This window comes from Leptidea sinapis, chromosome 2 (genome assembly GCF_905404315.1).
Source record: "Leptidea sinapis chromosome 2, ilLepSina1.1, whole genome shotgun sequence".
In the NCBI taxonomy this organism is placed as follows: Eukaryota; Metazoa; Arthropoda; class Insecta; order Lepidoptera; family Pieridae; genus Leptidea; species Leptidea sinapis.
In genome coordinates, this window is record NC_066266.1 from 11,140,154 (window position 1) to 11,159,325 (window position 19,172).

At 33.8% G+C, this 19,172-nt stretch overlaps 1 protein-coding gene across 5 annotated transcripts in view; it reads left to right on the plus strand.

The window, feature by feature from the left end:
- Window positions 1-19,172, plus strand: part of LOC126971673 (protein trachealess) — a 271,027-nt gene that overhangs the window by 126,827 nt on the left and 125,028 nt on the right. For all 5 annotated transcript variants that reach the window (XM_050818066.1, XM_050818089.1, XM_050818080.1 and 2 more), the window contains exon 5: window positions 642-662. In XM_050818066.1, coding sequence (XP_050674023.1) covers window positions 642-662 — 21 coding nt within the window. The remainder of the gene's footprint in view (window positions 1-641; window positions 663-19,172) is intronic.

Consider the following 19,172-nt stretch of genomic DNA (forward strand, 5'->3'; position numbering starts at 1 on the left):
TTAATATGTTTTACTCAGTTTGTATAAGACATTTAATATCGATGCAAGTTTCTCAATTAAAGCTATCACAAGTATCTAATTATTACTTGCAGCTGGTTAACTTACTAAAGAAGTAGCCTTTAAAAAATATAAATTGTAGGTCAATCTCATTCATCAAGTACATTGGTACTCAAAGACCTAAATATTAAAGTCTTTGATGCCCATTCAACTTAATTACTCGATACCTACTCAGTCATGAAAATCGGTGTTAACAGCATTAGATACAAAACTGTCAAATTATAGCTTTTAGTTGAACTTTGTACTAAGTTAAATATAAATATTAAAAAGTATTTAATTGAAATCAAAATAACAATGTTCAGATCTAAATCTGTAAACTACATAGATAAAATATCATGAATAAAACAAAACTTGAAAAAATCTCTATCAAAATCATTGCACATTTCAATGCACTGCCACCTAGTGATAACAAGTTAAACTATAAACGTTTAGTTAAACAGTTCACCTACCCACCAGCCGATGGCGCGAATAGTCTGATTATGAACTTGCAGTTATAACTGTAAATTTATAATAATTATGAAATTATTATATTAATATTATACTAATAATTTATGTGATTTTAATACTCAATTCACTTGTTTCAGATATTTTGCACAAGAGAACTGGTAATTGACACTTTCTTTATTAACTTTTAAAAAAACTGCATTATTTTACAACCTATTTCTGCTGAAACTTTTGAAAGGAGCAAAGAGGTGACTATCTGGTACCCAGAAGATGGCAGCAGTCGAGGTTGTAAGGCAAGAAGACGGGGTGTATTTAAAATGTCCTTAGGTCCACTATTGCTTATAAAGGCGGTGGATAGGAAACTGTGAAATATATTGGTGGCGTTTCTGCCGTGAAGCAGTAATGTGTAAGCATTATTGTGTTTCGGTCTGAAGGACGTCGTAGCTAGTAAAATTACTAGGCAAATGAGACTTAACATCTTATGTCTTAAGGAGACGAGCGCAATTGTAGTGCCGATCAGGATTTTTGGGTTTTTCAAGAATACTTAGGGGCAGGGCGTATCAATAACCATCAGCTGAACGTCTTGCTGGTCTCTACCCTTATTGTAATAAAAAAAAATCACTATGTGGAGACATCTTTGTAGACCTTCAAGTCAAGAGCGTACTTCCATCTCTAAGGACGGCAACGCATGTTGACCTCCTTTGGAGATTTATATTGTCGACTGGTTTTTTACTGTTTATCGGATGAGTCCAATGAGATTATTATTATTATTTTTTTTTTATGCCAATACGTAACGAGACGAGCAGGACGCTCAACTGATGGTAATTGATACGCCCTGCTCATTACAATGCAGTGCCTTTCAGGATTCTTGAAAAACCCAAAAACTGAGCGGCACTACAATTGCGCTCGTCACCTTGAGACATAAGATGTTAAGTCTCATTTGCCCAGTAATTACACTAGCTACGGCGCCCTTCAGACCGAAACACAGTAATGCTTACACATTACTGCTTCACGGCAGAAATAGGCACCGTTGTGGTACCCATAATCTAGCCGGCATCCCGTGCAAAGGAGCCTCCCACTGGTCGCAAAGGAGCCTCCCACGGGTATATATTATATCGCATAATTTTGTTAAATAAAGTGTTAATAAATATCATTAAATTATTTTAATACAATTGGAGAGATATTATTTCTTTACTTTGAAATAAATTTTAAATTTATAAATTGATATTTATTTAATTCTCGTCCATTGGTTGTGGTTCAGTAGACCATATGTCTACTGAACCACAACCTTACTAGAGGCTTGGTATCTGAATTATGATACAAATGATCAGCTAATGTCAGGGTGTCGAATTTGCGTGACGGTATGCGCACTCATCGTAATAATTCACTCTGATAATTTTTCCCTAACACGCTAAAAAGAGTATTACTTCAAAATCATTCAGAGCATCTTGAGAAAAGCAGTATCTGCAAAATTTTATTTTATTATGATGCCTAAAGGATGCATCTCTCAAAACTTTGATCTAAAGATTTTGATCTAAGAAACCCCATTAAAAAAGAAGTCAAAGATTACAAAATATAATTGTATTTAACTGAATAATGATATGAAATAAAAAATATTGACATGAATAACATGTATATATGTGTTTACTGCCCTCTAACAATAAATGTTACATTTCATAATTATAAATGAAGTAATTATTGGTGATATAAAAACTTTCTCTCTTGAGTCATTCGTAGTTGTAGATGTAAAGTTTTTATAAGTAATTAGTTAATAAAACGTAGTGTAGTCTCTTAAATTGTTATGTATTTGCAGTCATGTGATAGTTGTTTAATTTAAATAGTTAAAATTAATATAGTTATTTATGTTATAATAATAATATTGACACAAATTAGCTTGCCCCAAACTAGACTTAGCCTGTACTCTGGGTACAAGAGAAAGATATATTTAATACAATATACTTACTTAAACATACATAAATACATATAAACATCCATGACTCGGAAAAATGTATATTCATCATATAAATGTTCGCATCTACCGGTATCCGAACACGGGACTTCCAGCTCAGTAGACCAGGCACTAACAACTGGGCTATATGGGTATTCTGCTTCATAATCATCACCGACCTCTAGTATACATACTATACCATACCACTGGACTGGCGGCTGTCAAATTGCTTTTGTGTCTGTTTGATATTCGCCATTTTGGCGCTGTTGGCCATGTAGCGAGAGTCTGCGGTACTAAAACTAGTGATGACAACCTCAGCAAACATCGATAGATGATGGGAAATTATTTACGAAAAAATTGTGTCCTTTATTACGTTGATTCGTGAGTATAAATAACACGGAAAACGAACGAAATTAATTCAAAATGCAAAAATACTTCAGAGTATTGTAGGTTCCTTCGCAGCCATTTGTATTATACGTCAAAATTAGTTCTCTGGACGCCCGCGAGTGGCGCTTCAAATAGGTACAAAAAATTGCGGTCAAAGATATGGAACAGCCTGTCCAGTGGCATGTATACAGGTCAGTGATAATCTTAAAGACTTAGATTCTATATACACTGGCCTTCAAAAGTAAGTATCACACTTTTAAAATTGGGATAACGTTCACAAGATATACTTTCGAAATAAAAAGGACTCCAAAGAGAATTTAATTTTGTACATAAAAACTTTATAGTCGGTAACCTTCTTTTAAGAATTGGCTGAAAAAAAAACTTCAAAAACAAAACCATTCCTTTTTCAAAGTGGACGTTTCCGAATTACAATTTTACCATTCACATTTTTCTTTCTGTTTTAAATTTTTTTCAAGATCGAGCACATAACATTTATTTATCATGCCTCTTTCAGTTGAAGAATGTGCTAGGATCATGGCTTTTCTGGAACTAGGCATCAGTATGCGTCGCACTGCAAGAATGGTGGGTGTGACGGTACGAACGGTCCAGAAGGTAAAGCGAAGGTACGAAGAGACTGGACACCATCTGAGGAGACCTTGTAATGGCAGACCCAGGTGTACCAGTGCCCGAGAAGATCGTTATATTATTTCCACTGTGTTAAGAAATCGCCACCAAAATGCAGTTGAAGTCCAGCAACAGCTACTTCAGACCCGGAGGGACTACATTAGTGACAGTACAGTGAGAAGAAGACTTTCTGAAGCAAATTTGAAACCCCGAAGACCAGCGAGTGGCCCAAAACTCGAGAGACAGCATTGAGTTGCGAGACTGCGATACGCCCGTGAACACATGCAGTGGGATGAATATTATATTCATATTAATGTATTATCATAGGTATTCGATAAATCAACAAAGTTTGAACGAAATCTAGCCGTTTAAAGTGGGTCAAAATCGCGCCCAAGTAAGTCGGGCACAAACAATACATATAGGTGAAGCTAATAAAAAGCTTGTAATAAATAAGCTACGGGCGTGCAATGCGGGGCAAAGAAAATAAATGGAAAACTGAATCAATTTTAACTATGTCCCGTAACAATAATTACCCCTTGAGTTTCATACTTTTCATTAGCTCCACTAGGTTAGATACTCAACGAGCCGTGAGACACTTCAACTCTTAAAGACTTAGTCGTAATTACAATCGCCCTTACCTTAATTCTTACGACTATATTAGTATTCTTTGTGGCAAGTATTTAATCAGTTTGCTTTGGGATTTGTCTGTAAAAGCAGAATTTTGTTTTTATTGATAATTTATTAAAAATAATTGGAAGTAATTCCAGAAAAACGTTCCAAACCACAATCATGACGAAATTGAGTTAAGAACATAAAACTGGTCACGTTATTCATATTAACGGACTGACAAAAAAACTCAGCCCTACTGTCGCGCTTTAAATGAAATCATGACTTAGTAGCCCAACCCACATGTATGGAATACACTAATATTTATTTAACTTTAAACACGAATTCCTTAAAATGTGATGTATGTGGCTTGGAACGTTTTTCAGGAACTACGTCCGATTGATATGTTGAATAGTATATTTTATTGTTCTTTTAATTATTCTTTTAATATTATTCTTTTAAATCAAATCAAAATTCGGTAATTATTCGATCAGGCTTAGATCATTTATACATCTAGACAGACTATGACAGCTGTGAAAACTTCGAAAAAAATTAAGTTTAGAACTAACCTCTGCTTAGAGCAATTCACGCACACTAACACAAGGTGTCATACAAATCGCGAGTGTAAGACGTAGCTCGTCACGCACACTTGTTTTTATCGGTTGTCTAACAGCAAGAGACTATATTTCTAGACGTATAAGTTATTTAAGCGTTGAGGTCAAAAATTTTCACTTAAATTCAACGAGACTCATTCGAGAGAATTCGGTGAGCCAAAATCTTCTGAGGATGCCTCGTGTAGGAGCTAAACACGTGTCTAATTGGCTTAAGACAAATCTTAACAGAATTAACAAAATTTATGAACATCCAAAAGTAAAGTTAATTTGTGTAATTAATCCCAGAAGTGAGGGTTATCACTCTAAATAATAACAAATTATTTAGATTTGAAAGAGCGACATCTCAAAATAATTTCCTAAAATGCAAATTAGGGTTGAGCAGGTTATCAACTGTAATGTAGATCCTGTAGGTGAAGCCACAACTTGATAGTTGAACAAGACATATATACAAGATTTATCAACGATACGTCACTCGAACGATAGGTCAGTGGAAATGCGCTCGCACGGAGAGGTGGCAGGTTCGAGTCTCTTAAGGTGAAAACATTCACTATCACTTCCTGGCAAGAATTATCTTGCTTCCTTGATGAACTGGCAAGAAACTTGACACTTCTTAAAAGCTAATAAGCGCGAATATGCCTCTAGTACAAAGAATACCGGTACCGTATGGTATGGTATGGAATGCTAAATAGTATGGTATATAGCTAATTTCTGCAACTCGAGGACTATGCGCCTATTTTGCGCATGTGGGAATATATTTGTTATTCCTGCCACCCCAATTGCTCCCGAAACCTTAGCAATCTCCTCTCCTTCGTAAAGACTGCCGGGAATGTGTTTGGAGTGCCAAAATGTTGAGCCCGGAAGGCCGCTACACTTCTGCTGTGAGTTCTTCCTATATAAAATAGATTTTTGAAAAAGCTGTTATCTGTCTAAGTTGAATTCTATTGAGCTTGATAAGGCGATTTACCATATGAGCACCAATGTTAAGGAGTATCTCCCGTGCTTGTCTACAGTCTTCTACTGTTAACAATAGACTTTTGTGCTGATGTCTTGTGTGTTTCAGAATTTGGTTTTTGGGTAGCCAGAATGTAGAGTTATGATGGGTTCTGACCCTATGGCAGTAATATTTAAGCCTCTTTTTGCTTACTCATCTGCCATATCATTTCAACCGCCACCATATTAATTAAATTACATTTCATCCGGGAACGTCCACTGCTGGACAAAGTGATCCCTAAGATCGCACGATCGGTCCTGCGCTGCCCTCATCCAACCTACTCTGAGGATCTTGACCATCGTCTTGATCATATGATCAAGACAATTGTATTACGAAATTCAAAAGAATTGTTAAAAAAACGTTTGTGTGGTAAAGGTTACCATAAAATAAATGACTTACTTAATGATATCACAGATTCGGAAAGGAGCGACCGCCCTCAGGCTATTAAATAATAAATTTTATTGTACGATATAACATTGTAACCATATTTTTAAAAAAAGAATAAGAAGCCAGCTGAGTGCTTGCGCCCGTTCTTCTCATGTCTGAGGCATACTTTTCCAACAGGTGGTAGCTTTGAAATGTCAATAAGTGATAATATTTTTTATGGAAAAGATGGACAAACGAGTGAACGTGTCACCTGGTGTTAAGTGATCACCGCCGGCCACATTCTCTTGCAACACCAGAGGAAACACAGGCGCGTTGCCGCCCTTTACCCATGACGTATCGTCCCGGAAACACCGCACAAGGAAGCTCGTTCCACAGCTTTGTAGTACGTGGAAGAAAGCTCCTTGAAAACCGCACTGTGGAGGACCGCCACACATTTTTTTTTTTATGAAAATAAGGGACGAGACGAGCAGGACGTTCAACTGATGGTAATTGATACGCCCTGCCCATTACATTACAATGCAGTGCTGCTCAGGAGTCTTGAAAAACCCCAAAACTTCTGAGCGGCACTACAACTGCGCTCGTCACCTTGAGACATAAGATGTTAAGTCTCATTTGCCCAGTAATTTCACTAGCTACGGCGTCCTTCAGACCGAAACACAGTAATGCTTACACATTACTGCTTCACGGCAGAAATAGGCGCCGTTGTGGTACCCATAATCTAGCCGGCATCCTGTGCAAAGGAGCCTCCCACTGCCACATCCAGATGGTGGGGATGATATCCTAATTGTGTCGAGCCAATGTCGAATTCGGCGGCAGGAATCAGGTGGAAAAGCTCTTTGAAACACTCCCCATGATAAATATATATATATATATTCTGTAGAGAATAAAAATATTCGAATTTGAATTACCTTTTTCTCAGACTCCTACCGCATCGTGCCAGACTCGTGGAATATTTCTCAAGACATACACAAGCAATACACCTGCTCGGATATTCAGCTGAAGGCAGGCCATTTGCATATAAATTGGTTCTCTTCAAGATACTCTTGAAGTGTACCTACTAGCGTCTAACTTTAATTTATTATCATAGTGAATCTAATATTCTTGAAACGCCAATCAAACTTCCAAGCCTGTTTAAAATAGAAATTTCGAGATGATTACTTTTAAATAAAATACTTTTTAAAGGATTTATTTATTTGGACAACTAACAAATTACACTCTTTACATGCTTAAACTTAAAATATAATAATAGTAAAGATAAGAGTTAATTCTCTTATAAGCTACCACACAGCATTCATAATTTTGACTACGTTTATAAGACAGTAATTTTAAGAATTTAAAAACTAAAATCTGTAAATATTGTAATATATAACAGAAAAATAAAAATGAAATATGTAAACAAGGTTTCAAAGTCTCGTGTGTAAATTAAGTATTTTCTTTTTATATTCAGCAAGTTTTTATACGATTAAAATGCATGTTTATTATTTTAATTTTATTATTAAATAAGATTTATTAGCAAAAGTAACATTTTTAATATTATTTTTGCTAACCCAGTTACCGTTATTAAGTTAGAAACGTCGGGTTAATTAAAATAATAATAAAAATGTAACTTTTACGTAAAATGTAATGTAAAAATAAAGTTACAATAACATGTGTTTTTATCGTTTAAAAAGTGTTTTATTAAAATGTGTAACACTCGCGTTAATCAAAGGAAATACAACAGAATAATTCTAGTAAAATATAACCATTTCTACACAAATATATGATTTAGTGATATCAAGAGTTAAAATTTTAAGGCAAATTTACGTTACAGTGTAATTAGTAGGCATTTTCTTTCTCTTCTTTTGTGTGTGTAAGTGTATATCTAACAATATAAATGTAATACTTGAGTTTACATGTGGGTATATCTTTATAATAAAGTAAGTTAATTTCTTGACTGGCCAAGTTATTGTACTTAAATAAAATCTTACTCGTTCTAGTAATCACATAGGTGTGGATTCGAGTTCGCTGATTATAGATAGATAAGATCGCCTAACTGTACTACAATAACTCTGCAGAAATCGTAGCATTATTTTCAAGTGAAATAAATAATGTTAATGCATTCATTCATACAAAAATAAAAAACGTAAAATCGTTCTCTTCCCAAATACCACAATGTCTAAAGACGAAGATTTTCAACAAGTGTGTGTTGCCAGTGATGACTTACGGAACGCAGACGTGGTCGCTAACTATGGGCCTGATGAGAAAGATCATAGCCGCTCAGAGGGCAATGGAGAGAACTTTGCTCGGTGTTTCCCTGCGAATCAGGAATGAGGAGATTTGTGGGAGAACCAAAGTCACTACCATAGCACATAAATCGACGGACAGATGGCTGGCGGGGCAGAAACGTCCTCGAATGGCGACCCCGTACCGGAAGACGCAGTGTTGGTAGACCACCCACAAGATGGACCGACGGTCTGGTCAAGTTATGTAGGCCAGAATAGATGAGGGCAGCGCAGAACCGATCGTTGTGGAGATCTTTGGGGGAGGCCTTTGTCCAGCAGTGGACTTCTTCCGATGATGATTCATTCATATATTTATTATGAAGTAATAGAAAGTAGAAAATGTTTAAAAAAAGTATCTCAATCGTGTCTTCTTACACTTTCTAGTAGCTACTCGAGTAATATTATCATCGTCTTGATTTTCGAAAATTTACATTTTGATTTTAAACTCACTTTAAAGTACTATATTATTATATTTTAGTACTTGTATTTCATATTAGTGATAAATAAGTATGTTAAAAATATTACTTAACTATTTTTATATTATTTCATTACATTAATTAAGTTAAATTATTCGAATTAATTAAGTTATTGAACTGCTAAATTTATTAACATTATAACAGCTGTGATCTTTACTGGAAAATAGTTTTGCTATTATAATAATTATAGGATATTCTAAGGAGAAAAAGCCTGATCCAAATTCGAAAAAAAAATATAACAAAGCTTGAACTATAAATAAGCTTTTTTCTCGCGAGCTTACAGGTCCATAAATCAGACGCAAAAGCCTTTTCTAATAAGTGTACAGACTGTATAAATTGGCGGGGTTTTTCTTCAAGATCCGAGACAAATCGCAAGATATTAGGTCCGCGGGTAAACGGATTTTTTCGGGAGGGCGCGAACGCATTTGTTTAAATTTAAAAATGACATTTCGATAAAAATGGCTGCCGAGGCTTAAATAAATAATATTCTTTTAAAATCGATAGTGTTGTGTGTTCGTACACATTTTAATGTATAAATGGTTATTTCAACCTATTTGGGATCAGATATAAAATATGTACCTACCTACTATTTATTCTTAACAATTACTATTGAATAAGTTCTTAATAGTGAGATATAACTTTATTGAATACTAGCTGACCCGGCAAACGTTGTATTGCCATAAAAATTGCAGATTTATTTTCTACTTACTTCACATTTATTTTATATTTTGGATAATATAAATATAGTTTTATAAATTATAGCCTATGAGTTATTCTGGTGTGTAAGCTATATTATTATAAAGTTTCATCAAAATCCATTCAGTAGTTTTTGCGTTAAAGAGGTACAAACATACATCCTGACATACAAACTTTCACATTTATAATATTAGTAGGACAAAACAATGCTTAATACTATATCTAACTGACTATATATATCTGTTTGACACAATTATAGCTTATATAGTTCATACGTCTAGATAGAGTCTCTTGCAGCTAGACAACGACTAGACAAGCTACGTCTTACACTCGCGATTTCTATGTCACTTTATGTTAATGTGCGTGCTTTGCTCAAAATAGAGGCTTGCTGTCAACCCCACCTTTTTCGACGTTTTCACAGCCTGTCACATCTATCTAGACGGGTAATGATAATCATAGATCTAATTTCTTTATATATATAATTCTTGTGTGCGTGTGTATGTCACTGAACTCCTCCTAGATGGCTGAACCGATTCTAATGAAACTTTCTGTGTGTCTTCAGGTGGATTCGAGAATGGTTTAGATTCACAATTGAACTATCTCCTGAACGGCTGGACCGATTTTGATGAGATTTTTGTGTGTTCCAGTGAATTTGAGATTGATGTGTGTCTTCGGGTGGATTGAAAAATGGTTTAGATTCCCAATTAAACTACCTCCTAAACGGCTGGACCGATTTTGATGACTTTTTGTTTGTTTCAGTGAATTTGAGATTGGTTTAGATTCTCAATTACGTCCATATAATATAATTCTCCTGCTCATGTGTATGTTAGTGAACTCCTCCTAACGGCTGGACAGATTTTTCAAATTTAAGACGTGTGTACAGGACGTCTGTTGGGTCTCTTATATATTGGTTATCTTATATATAAAATTCTCGTGTGTTTGTTACCAAACTCCTCCGAAATGGGGAAACCAATTTGTTTGAAAATTTGTATGTATATCGGGTATATGTTTATCTGAGAATCGGCCAACATCTATTTTTCATACCCCTAAATGATTTTCACCCACCCACGACTTTTTTTTTTCATTTTTATTATATTCACCCATCTACGATCAACATCTATTTTTATATCGCGAATTAAATATTATTATATTCCATCAACAGATACGCAATAGAGTTATGGAAATCGAATGTAATGATTGTAGTACGATATATTTGGTAGGTGTGAGAATCAGTTGCATATATTTTTTATACCCCAAAGATTTAAATTTTTTGATTTTTTTTTTTAATTCCTTTGTATGGCAATACAACGTTTGCCGGGTCAGTATTATATGAAAAATATAATTAAAAGATATTTTAATGGATATAGGAGTGTGTTATCAAGAACGATGATTGTATTTGACGATAATAACTTAAAAAAATCTATTTCCTTTTTTGACAATGCAATGAAGCGTGTACTAATGTCGGCAATAAATAAGGCCTCGTGCAGCCAGGTGCGTAATTCGCGAACACTCCCGGGAGTACTGTGTACACGCCCTTACAAGCGGTACTGGAAAAGGATTGCCCGTTTTATTATTTTTATTAGCTATCTCTTGTTCTCGATTGCATTTTACAGGGTGTTTTAAATTCGTTGACTATTTTATTGGCGCCTATTTCTGCCGTGAAGCAGAAATGTGTAAGCATTATTGTGTTTCAGTCTGAAGGGCGCCGTAGCTAGTGAAATTACTGGGCAAATGAAACTTATGTCATATTGTGTTTCAAGGTTACGAACGCAATTGTAGTGCGCTCAAAATTTTTGGATTTTTCAATAAGCCTGAGCGGCACTGCATTTTAATGGGCAGGGCGTATCAATTACTCAAAACTGAACGCCTTGCTCTAGTCGTCCCTTATTTTGATAAAAAAAAAATTAACAAAAAAAAACTACTAAATAGTAAGTAAAAAAAAATATTTTTAAAAATCAAGCACATTAATTGTTGAGGATATGTACCAATCTACACACATGGTAAATAATTATTAAGGTAGTATGCAAGCACTATATTAACTATTATTAAGATACATAAATAAAGAAATAGATAAATTTAAATTTTAGTACTTTGATTATGGGTTGGTCTCCGCTACGCTCCAACTAGATACCGTAGGCGTAGTCGCAAAGTGGGGCAGCTAATACTACGCCCAAGTGGGCGACTCGAGCCAATCTCGAGCAATGTGTGATAAAACCTTAATCTAAGATATAAAAAGATATTGCTATTTTGTTTCTTTCATCATCTGGGCGGATATTATGTCACATTTCTCAAAATAGAGGTTAACTGTCAAACTCAATTTTTTTGACGTTTTCACAGCTGTCACAGTCTATCTAGGAGTATAGATGATTTGAGAGTTTATTTTTTTTTTAACAATTAAATGACATCTTCTTCTAAGAAGGGTTAGATGTCAGTTCAACGTACAGCCAAATCCACTATTTCAATTAATATCGACAATCCAAAGTCATCTACTGTCATGAACGAACCACCATACATAATATATATATTTTTGATAATATAACCAAATACCTATAAAGACCATCAAACACAATATTTCTTTTTACTATTTTGAATATATTTATAAGATTTGTTTTGTGTAAATAAATGTATATTGTTAGTATAATCTTTCACAATTTCTATTAATACATTTATTTATAAAAAAATTACATTATTAAAACACCCTGTATAACACAGAGAACACAAAAATATGTCAAGCGGAGCACCTTGCGCTGTACAAAAATTGTAACCCGTGTAATGACAGTTTAAAGCACTCGATCCGAGCCATTTGGCAAAAGTATTGTTTAAAATCGTGACCAGTTTAAAATGAGCTCTCGATTTCGGAGTCAAGTAAAGTTTTTACAACAAAATGCAGCATATTAGAATTATAATAGATTCTTATATCAAATGTTAGTTGTTTTTAATAAAAATAAAAAGTATCTAAAAATATTTTAATGCAATTTATACAGTATTTAGTTACATAAATGTAAAGTGAATGATTATATATGCTAGCTATACAACAAACTTCAAAATTATAATTTTAGTGATAAAATGTAATAACTTAGTAAGAAATATAACAAATTATTGTGAATTATAAATAATTTCAAAATAATAAATGATTTTTCGTCACACACATTTATTTATTCTAAAAATTTAATCTTAATGAATTTTCAGCGGCATAAAACCTCTTTGTTGTTAGTTTCTTTATAAACACAACAGTTTTATAAATTATCATTATAGCTTTTTGAATAACGTTTGAGGCAATCGGCGAGTAAAATTTGAAATTAGAATTAAAAACAGATAAAATTTTTCAGAATATCTACTTTAAAATATTGGCGATTGGTGGTTTTATTTTACGGTAATTTTGTTCACTAAATTATCATTTAAACAACAAAAGTATGTAGCTTTACTTGTAAGAAATTCGAAGCTCTAGATATACTGGTCACGGTAATGTCGCGCCTTATTGTCTATAGCACTCGAATCATAGACACGCGTTTTTATTATCTGTGGGGTCATTTTAAAGTAACTCGCTTAAGGGTTGTTACAAGGGGTGAAGGTATGTTTGCTATCTCGTAATGTCTGTTCATGGCTTTAGCTTTTTTGTTTGAGATGCTCAGTGAATATTTATTACATTTCGTATTTTAGTATAAAATAATATAATTCTTAGCCTAAATAGTTATGATATGTGTGTATGATGTCTCTACAACGCTCTTTAAGTTCATAAGCATAATAGGGAATTTGCTAGAAACTGTGACAATCATAATGCTAACACGAGGAACAAACATAAGCTTGTTATGCCTACTACTCGGTTAAGTCGAGTTGGTAAATCTTTTATTGGGCGATGATCCCGGATAAGCTATAAAACAATTGTGATACGAAATTTTAAAGAAATGTTAAAAATCGTTTTTGTGGGAAAGGTTACTATAACATAAATGAATTTCTTAATGATACCACTCAGGCTCTTTAATTATAAATGTTTATTGTACGATAGTCGGTACATTGTAATCCATATTTTTATAAAAAATAAGCCCGCTGAGTTTCTTGCGCCCGTTCTTCTCAGGTCTGAGGCAGTCTATTTTAAAGGGGCGGTAGTTTTTGACGTTTAGTAAGAAATTTTGAATCCTATTATGAATAAAAATATTTGAAAAGAATGGACTATTATAATGGTAATAAGCGTACTTAGGTATTTAATGAATAAAGCAGAAATTAGTTTAATTTTTGGATAATGTATTTAAGACATTAATTGTTACTACTTATGATATTAATTGATACTTCTTGAGCGGCGTTGAGCACTTTTCTTGGGACGTATATAAAATGTTAAACTCGCGTGAGGACACGTGTCCTTATTGAAAATTCGTAAGACAATCGTTGAAATTATCAGGGCCGGATTTAAACTTAATGCCGCACCTGGGCACCGGAAAAAAATCCGCCCCAATAATTTTACTTGAACTTATACATAATATATTTTATTTTTCAAAACTAAAATACCTTATTTGTTGCAGAAACTTTATCAAAACAAATACTTATTTTTTTTTGTAATTCCAGAAAATAAAAAATCGATTATTATTTTAAATCTCCAAGGGAATAAATTGATTAAAGTGTTTTTATTATTAATTTTTACTAAACGTGCAAAAATTATAATTTACACAATGGGTAAATTGAATTTCTTGAATTATCAATTAAACTAAAAATTTAAGAACATTGATAAGACTAAAAAAAATTATTTCACTTTCAAAATTTTGCCGCCCTGGGCACTTGCCCCAACTGCCCCTAGTGTAAATCCACCGCTGGAAATTACGGATGAAATATTAATACTTCTAACTTATTATAGTTTGGCAATTTCAACTTAATGACCATACTGTCCCAATGACCAGTACTTAAATCATTGTGATTGCGAAGCCGAAATATCGCAAGGTCGAGGGATCTCGAATCTCAGCCGGGCAATATTTTTGAAGTGAAAATTTCTTTAGCGGCGTTGAGCAACGGGTATAAAATGTTGATCTCACGTCAGAACACGTGACCTGATCGAATATTTGTAAGACAGTCGTTGAAATTATGGATGAAAGTTGATTTTTCTGAGAGATAAAATTTTTAATGTAAAATTCTTGTATTAGGCCTGTAGTCTAAAATTTTTATTGAATATAAATTGTCATTTTTGTGAAGTCGATAGCGCAATTAATGAATATTGTATTTAAACACATAAATGTTAGTACTTTTAAACTGATAAATTATTCCCTAACCATTCCAAAATATTCAAGCATGCACAACGTTAATGTTCAAGTTTTCACTTCTACCGGCACTCCCGGAGTGCAACCCGTTATTTTTTACTTACTCGTTTAAGTAAAGCATTGGGTATTTAACGTTTGATTTAATTTTCATTGCATCACTTTACATATATTGTAATTGAAAATATTTGTAAAATAATGAAGTTGAATTTTTTGATTTAATTACAATAAAAGAGAGGGAAACTTTTGTCATTTATAGATGTCGTTTCCTTGACTTGCATGAAAAAAGTGATTTTGATTTGATTTGTCTGTCTTACGGCCGTTCCCAATATACTATCTACAGATAGAGATAAATTACTACCATATACTGTCAGTAATTAATTAGCTGTCAATAATCTGAAGCTGTCCAAATATACCAGATAAGTCATTCTTATCGCCTTATAAGGCGCTGAATGCGTGAATTGCAGTTTCCATACAAACTTCTATCGCTGGTAAGCTATACGTCGTCGCATTGACAGACAGCGTGTACGGATGAGGTGAGTTACCGTCGATAAGGTTATTGGGACAGAAAAGTCAACGATAGTTACGATTTTTATCTCAAGTAAGAAATAGACTGAATATTGGGAACAGCCGTTAGATCTTAGATAGATATTTGCAAGTAGTCCTAAGTATTAATGGCATTTCCTCCATTTTTATTTACATATCCATCAGTCTCCTAGTGCCTTTCCAAAATAAACGCAGTTTACTAAAATCCTGTTTAGCTTTACTCATCACGTATTCAATGTCTTTCGAACCTATCTGAATATAGTTGGCTATACATATATATTACATGTCTTAAAACCCATTATTTGGTGGGACAGGAAATGGTTTTATTCAAATCCTGACTCGAATAACTAAATTGATCAATGTCGCTGAAGTATTATACTTCTGGCATGAATAGTAATTACTTTTCTTATATTTATCAAACAACTTTTGAATCATGGCTTTGTCTCAAAATTATTTAAACTAACGTTAATCTTTATAAACAATCAACCTAAATTAAACCTCCAAAAAAAGGCGTACACAAACTAAAATTATATCGTCCACGTAAACAAAAATGTTTATAAAATGAAAACTACTGGGTAAAAAATGGCAATTATTTCGGATCAAACTTAAGAAGCATCACGTAAATCGGATCACAAATCTCAGCGTAATCGGTGTACATACATTAAAAAAATATACCAATCGATTTGAGAACCTCCTCCTTTTTGAAGTCGGTAAATAAACTGTTTTCATTTGTGTGCGCATCACGGAAAAACTACTGGATAGATTTCAATCTATTTTCTCATTTTTATTCCTTAGATACTTGACCCTTAAATAAACTAATAATTATTATGATAACTTAGTTTATGATTAAGTTATCAAAGTTTTAAGAATATACGATTTTTGTAAAAACTACGTGCTGAGGCATGTGTGTATGTGGACGAAGTCGCGAGGGATCCAAAGCTAATATAAATTAATTATTTCTATACAATTGAAGAGAAATTATTGTTATATTTTAATACCTTTATATAAATTGAAATTATATATTCAAATTTATTCAATTCTCGTCCAATGGTTGTGCTTCAGTAGACATATGAGTTACAAGAGGCTTGGTAGCTGAATTATGATACAAATGGTCGGATTGACCAGCTAACGTCAGCTAACTTCATTCTATTAATTTTTAATAAAATAATATATAAATAAGAATATAGCTTTATGCTTCAATACGGGACGAGACGAACAGGACGTTCAGCTGATGATAATTGATACGCCCTGCCGATTACAATGCAGTGCCGCCCAGGATTCTTGAAAAGCCCAAAAATTCTGAGCGGCACTACAATTGCGCTTGACACCTTGAAACATAAGATGTTAAGCCTCGTTTGTCCAGTAATTTGACTAGCTACGGCGCCTTTCTAACCCAAACACAATAATGCTTACACATTACTGCTTCACGGCAGAAATAGGCGCCGTTGTGGTACCCCTAATCTTATCGGCATCCTGTGCTCTCCACTATAATATAAACAAAATAATTTTCATTATTTAATCAAAGAAAATACAAACATAGTTTATTTGAAATCTAATCTGTTTCGCTTCCATTATTATCACAACGAAATGTTGTAAATTTTTATTGTTTGATTCACAGCGTTAATTAAAATGGTAATAAAAATCCCTCAACACTTCAAGGAATCATAATTCCCAAAGGCGGTAGGTATTGCGAATTTCCATACTTGTAATCTTGAATCGTAGACAAGTAAAATATGTAAATTTATACGGGGAAAAAGTTGAAAATACTCTGTGGTGGAGCTACTAAGTGGCAAGGAGGTGCGAAACGTTATAAAGCGAAGAAAAATCACAGGAGATGAATTTTTTACAACGCCTCAGATGTTTTAATGTATATTTATGTGGTTTATCTTTGAGGGCACGATAGGGGTTAATATTAATAGGTTTTATCGAAAATGGCTTCGATGTGATTTACTGTTGCATTTTGTTTGTTTATACAATACTGTAATATATACAGGGTGTAATAGTAAAGTGTGATCAGGCGATTAAATCGTAATTATTACAGTTATCATAAAACTTTGATCTGATATAGAAAGTACGTTAACTTAGCCGTAAAATGAGATCAATAACTTCTTAGTATATACTAGTTGACCCGGCTAAACCGTATCTTGGACATTGCTACATTATTTTGAGTAAAATAAACGTAACCTAAGTTACTCCTTATTACATCAGCTACCTGCCAATAAAAGTCCCGTCAAAATCGTTCCAGCCATTTCAGAGATTAGCTGGAACAAACATATAGACAGACCGACAAAAATTGTGAAAAATATTGTTATTTTGATGTATATACCGTATTTATATTCAAATACATGTAGTAAAATGCGGTTAATTCAATATTACAAACAGACACTTTAATTTTATTTATATGTATAGATAAATGCAGTGTCATAATTTCTTTTATTTTCAATATTTGTTTTGTATGGATATATTTTCTACGAGACAATTCGTTGGCGCACGGTTTGACAGTTCTGCTGTGAAACAATGTCATTTTAACAACAGGGAGCATATTTTACGATATTATTCTTGATGTTCAGAAATATTATTGACAAATTCATAAAAAACAGTATTTTATATACAGAATTACGTCTGTCGGGTCAGATAGTAACTTCTTAAAAATCAAACGAGATATATCCATTATTTTAATATCAAACACTCCAATACATTTAGTAGGAGATTTTTTTATGACAATAAGGGACGACACAAGAAGGACGTTTAGCTGATGGTAATTTTAATACGTCCTGCCCATTACAATGCAATGCCGCTCAGGATTCTTGAAAAACACAAAAATTCTGAGCGGCACCACAACTGCGCTCGTCACCTTGAGACATAAGATGTTACGTCTCATTTGCCCAGTAATTTCACTAGCTATGGAGCCCTTCAGACCGAAACACGATAATGCTAACACATTACTGCTTCACGGTAGAAATAGGCGCCGTTGTCGTACCCATAATCTAGCCGGCATCCTGTGCAAAGGGACCTCCCATGGTTATAAACAATTATCTGAACGAAAAAAAAATACAATGAAAATACTAAACAATATAAGACATATTAAAAATATAATTTGAGAAAAAAATGAAGGTAATTTATCAAAGCTCGCAAAGTTATGAGATGGAAAACACAAGAAAAAATATTCATAGTTAGGATTACATACACAAATCTCTGTCCATCAAGTGGGGCACGGTATCGCGAAAATCTGACATGACAAATGACAGCTGTCACGCGGCCATCGTAATATGACCTCCCCGTGACCGCCGCGAAATGTACCAAAGAAAGGGGGTAGTTCAATTTTGTTTGCGGATCAACTAATATTTGCTAGCGGCCTATAAGGGGGACTTTGACAAACTGTTTACACTGTCCGACACTTAATAACTACTGGAATGTATAGTAACGTTTTCTATGATTGTCTTTTGCATGCCTTAAGCGCAAAGCGCGTAGGTAATCTAAGTGATAAATCATTTAAAAAACCCTAAATAGTAACAAATGCAATAGATTTATTACTATAACTAACAATTACTATTATAACACAGAGTGGTATATTATAAATAAAAAATAACCACAAGCAGCCCATTAACCAGCAAGACGCATGGACCAGCCATCGCTCCCTCGCAAATATCTTAGGGACCATAAGCGATGTTTAAATGGCACTGCTCGTGGTGCCATTCAAAAATTAACAACATCTATAATTAAAATTTATTGAAGTAAGCGTTACTTTGCGTTAATCCATAATTAAGGAATAAATATCCATAAGAAAGCACGAGGAGCCAGATTTTGGCGAGTCAACATGTTCTGAGGATGCCTCGTGTCTCTACGCGAAACTCAAAACATTTGGATAACATCTATAATTGACCACTGCTATTGT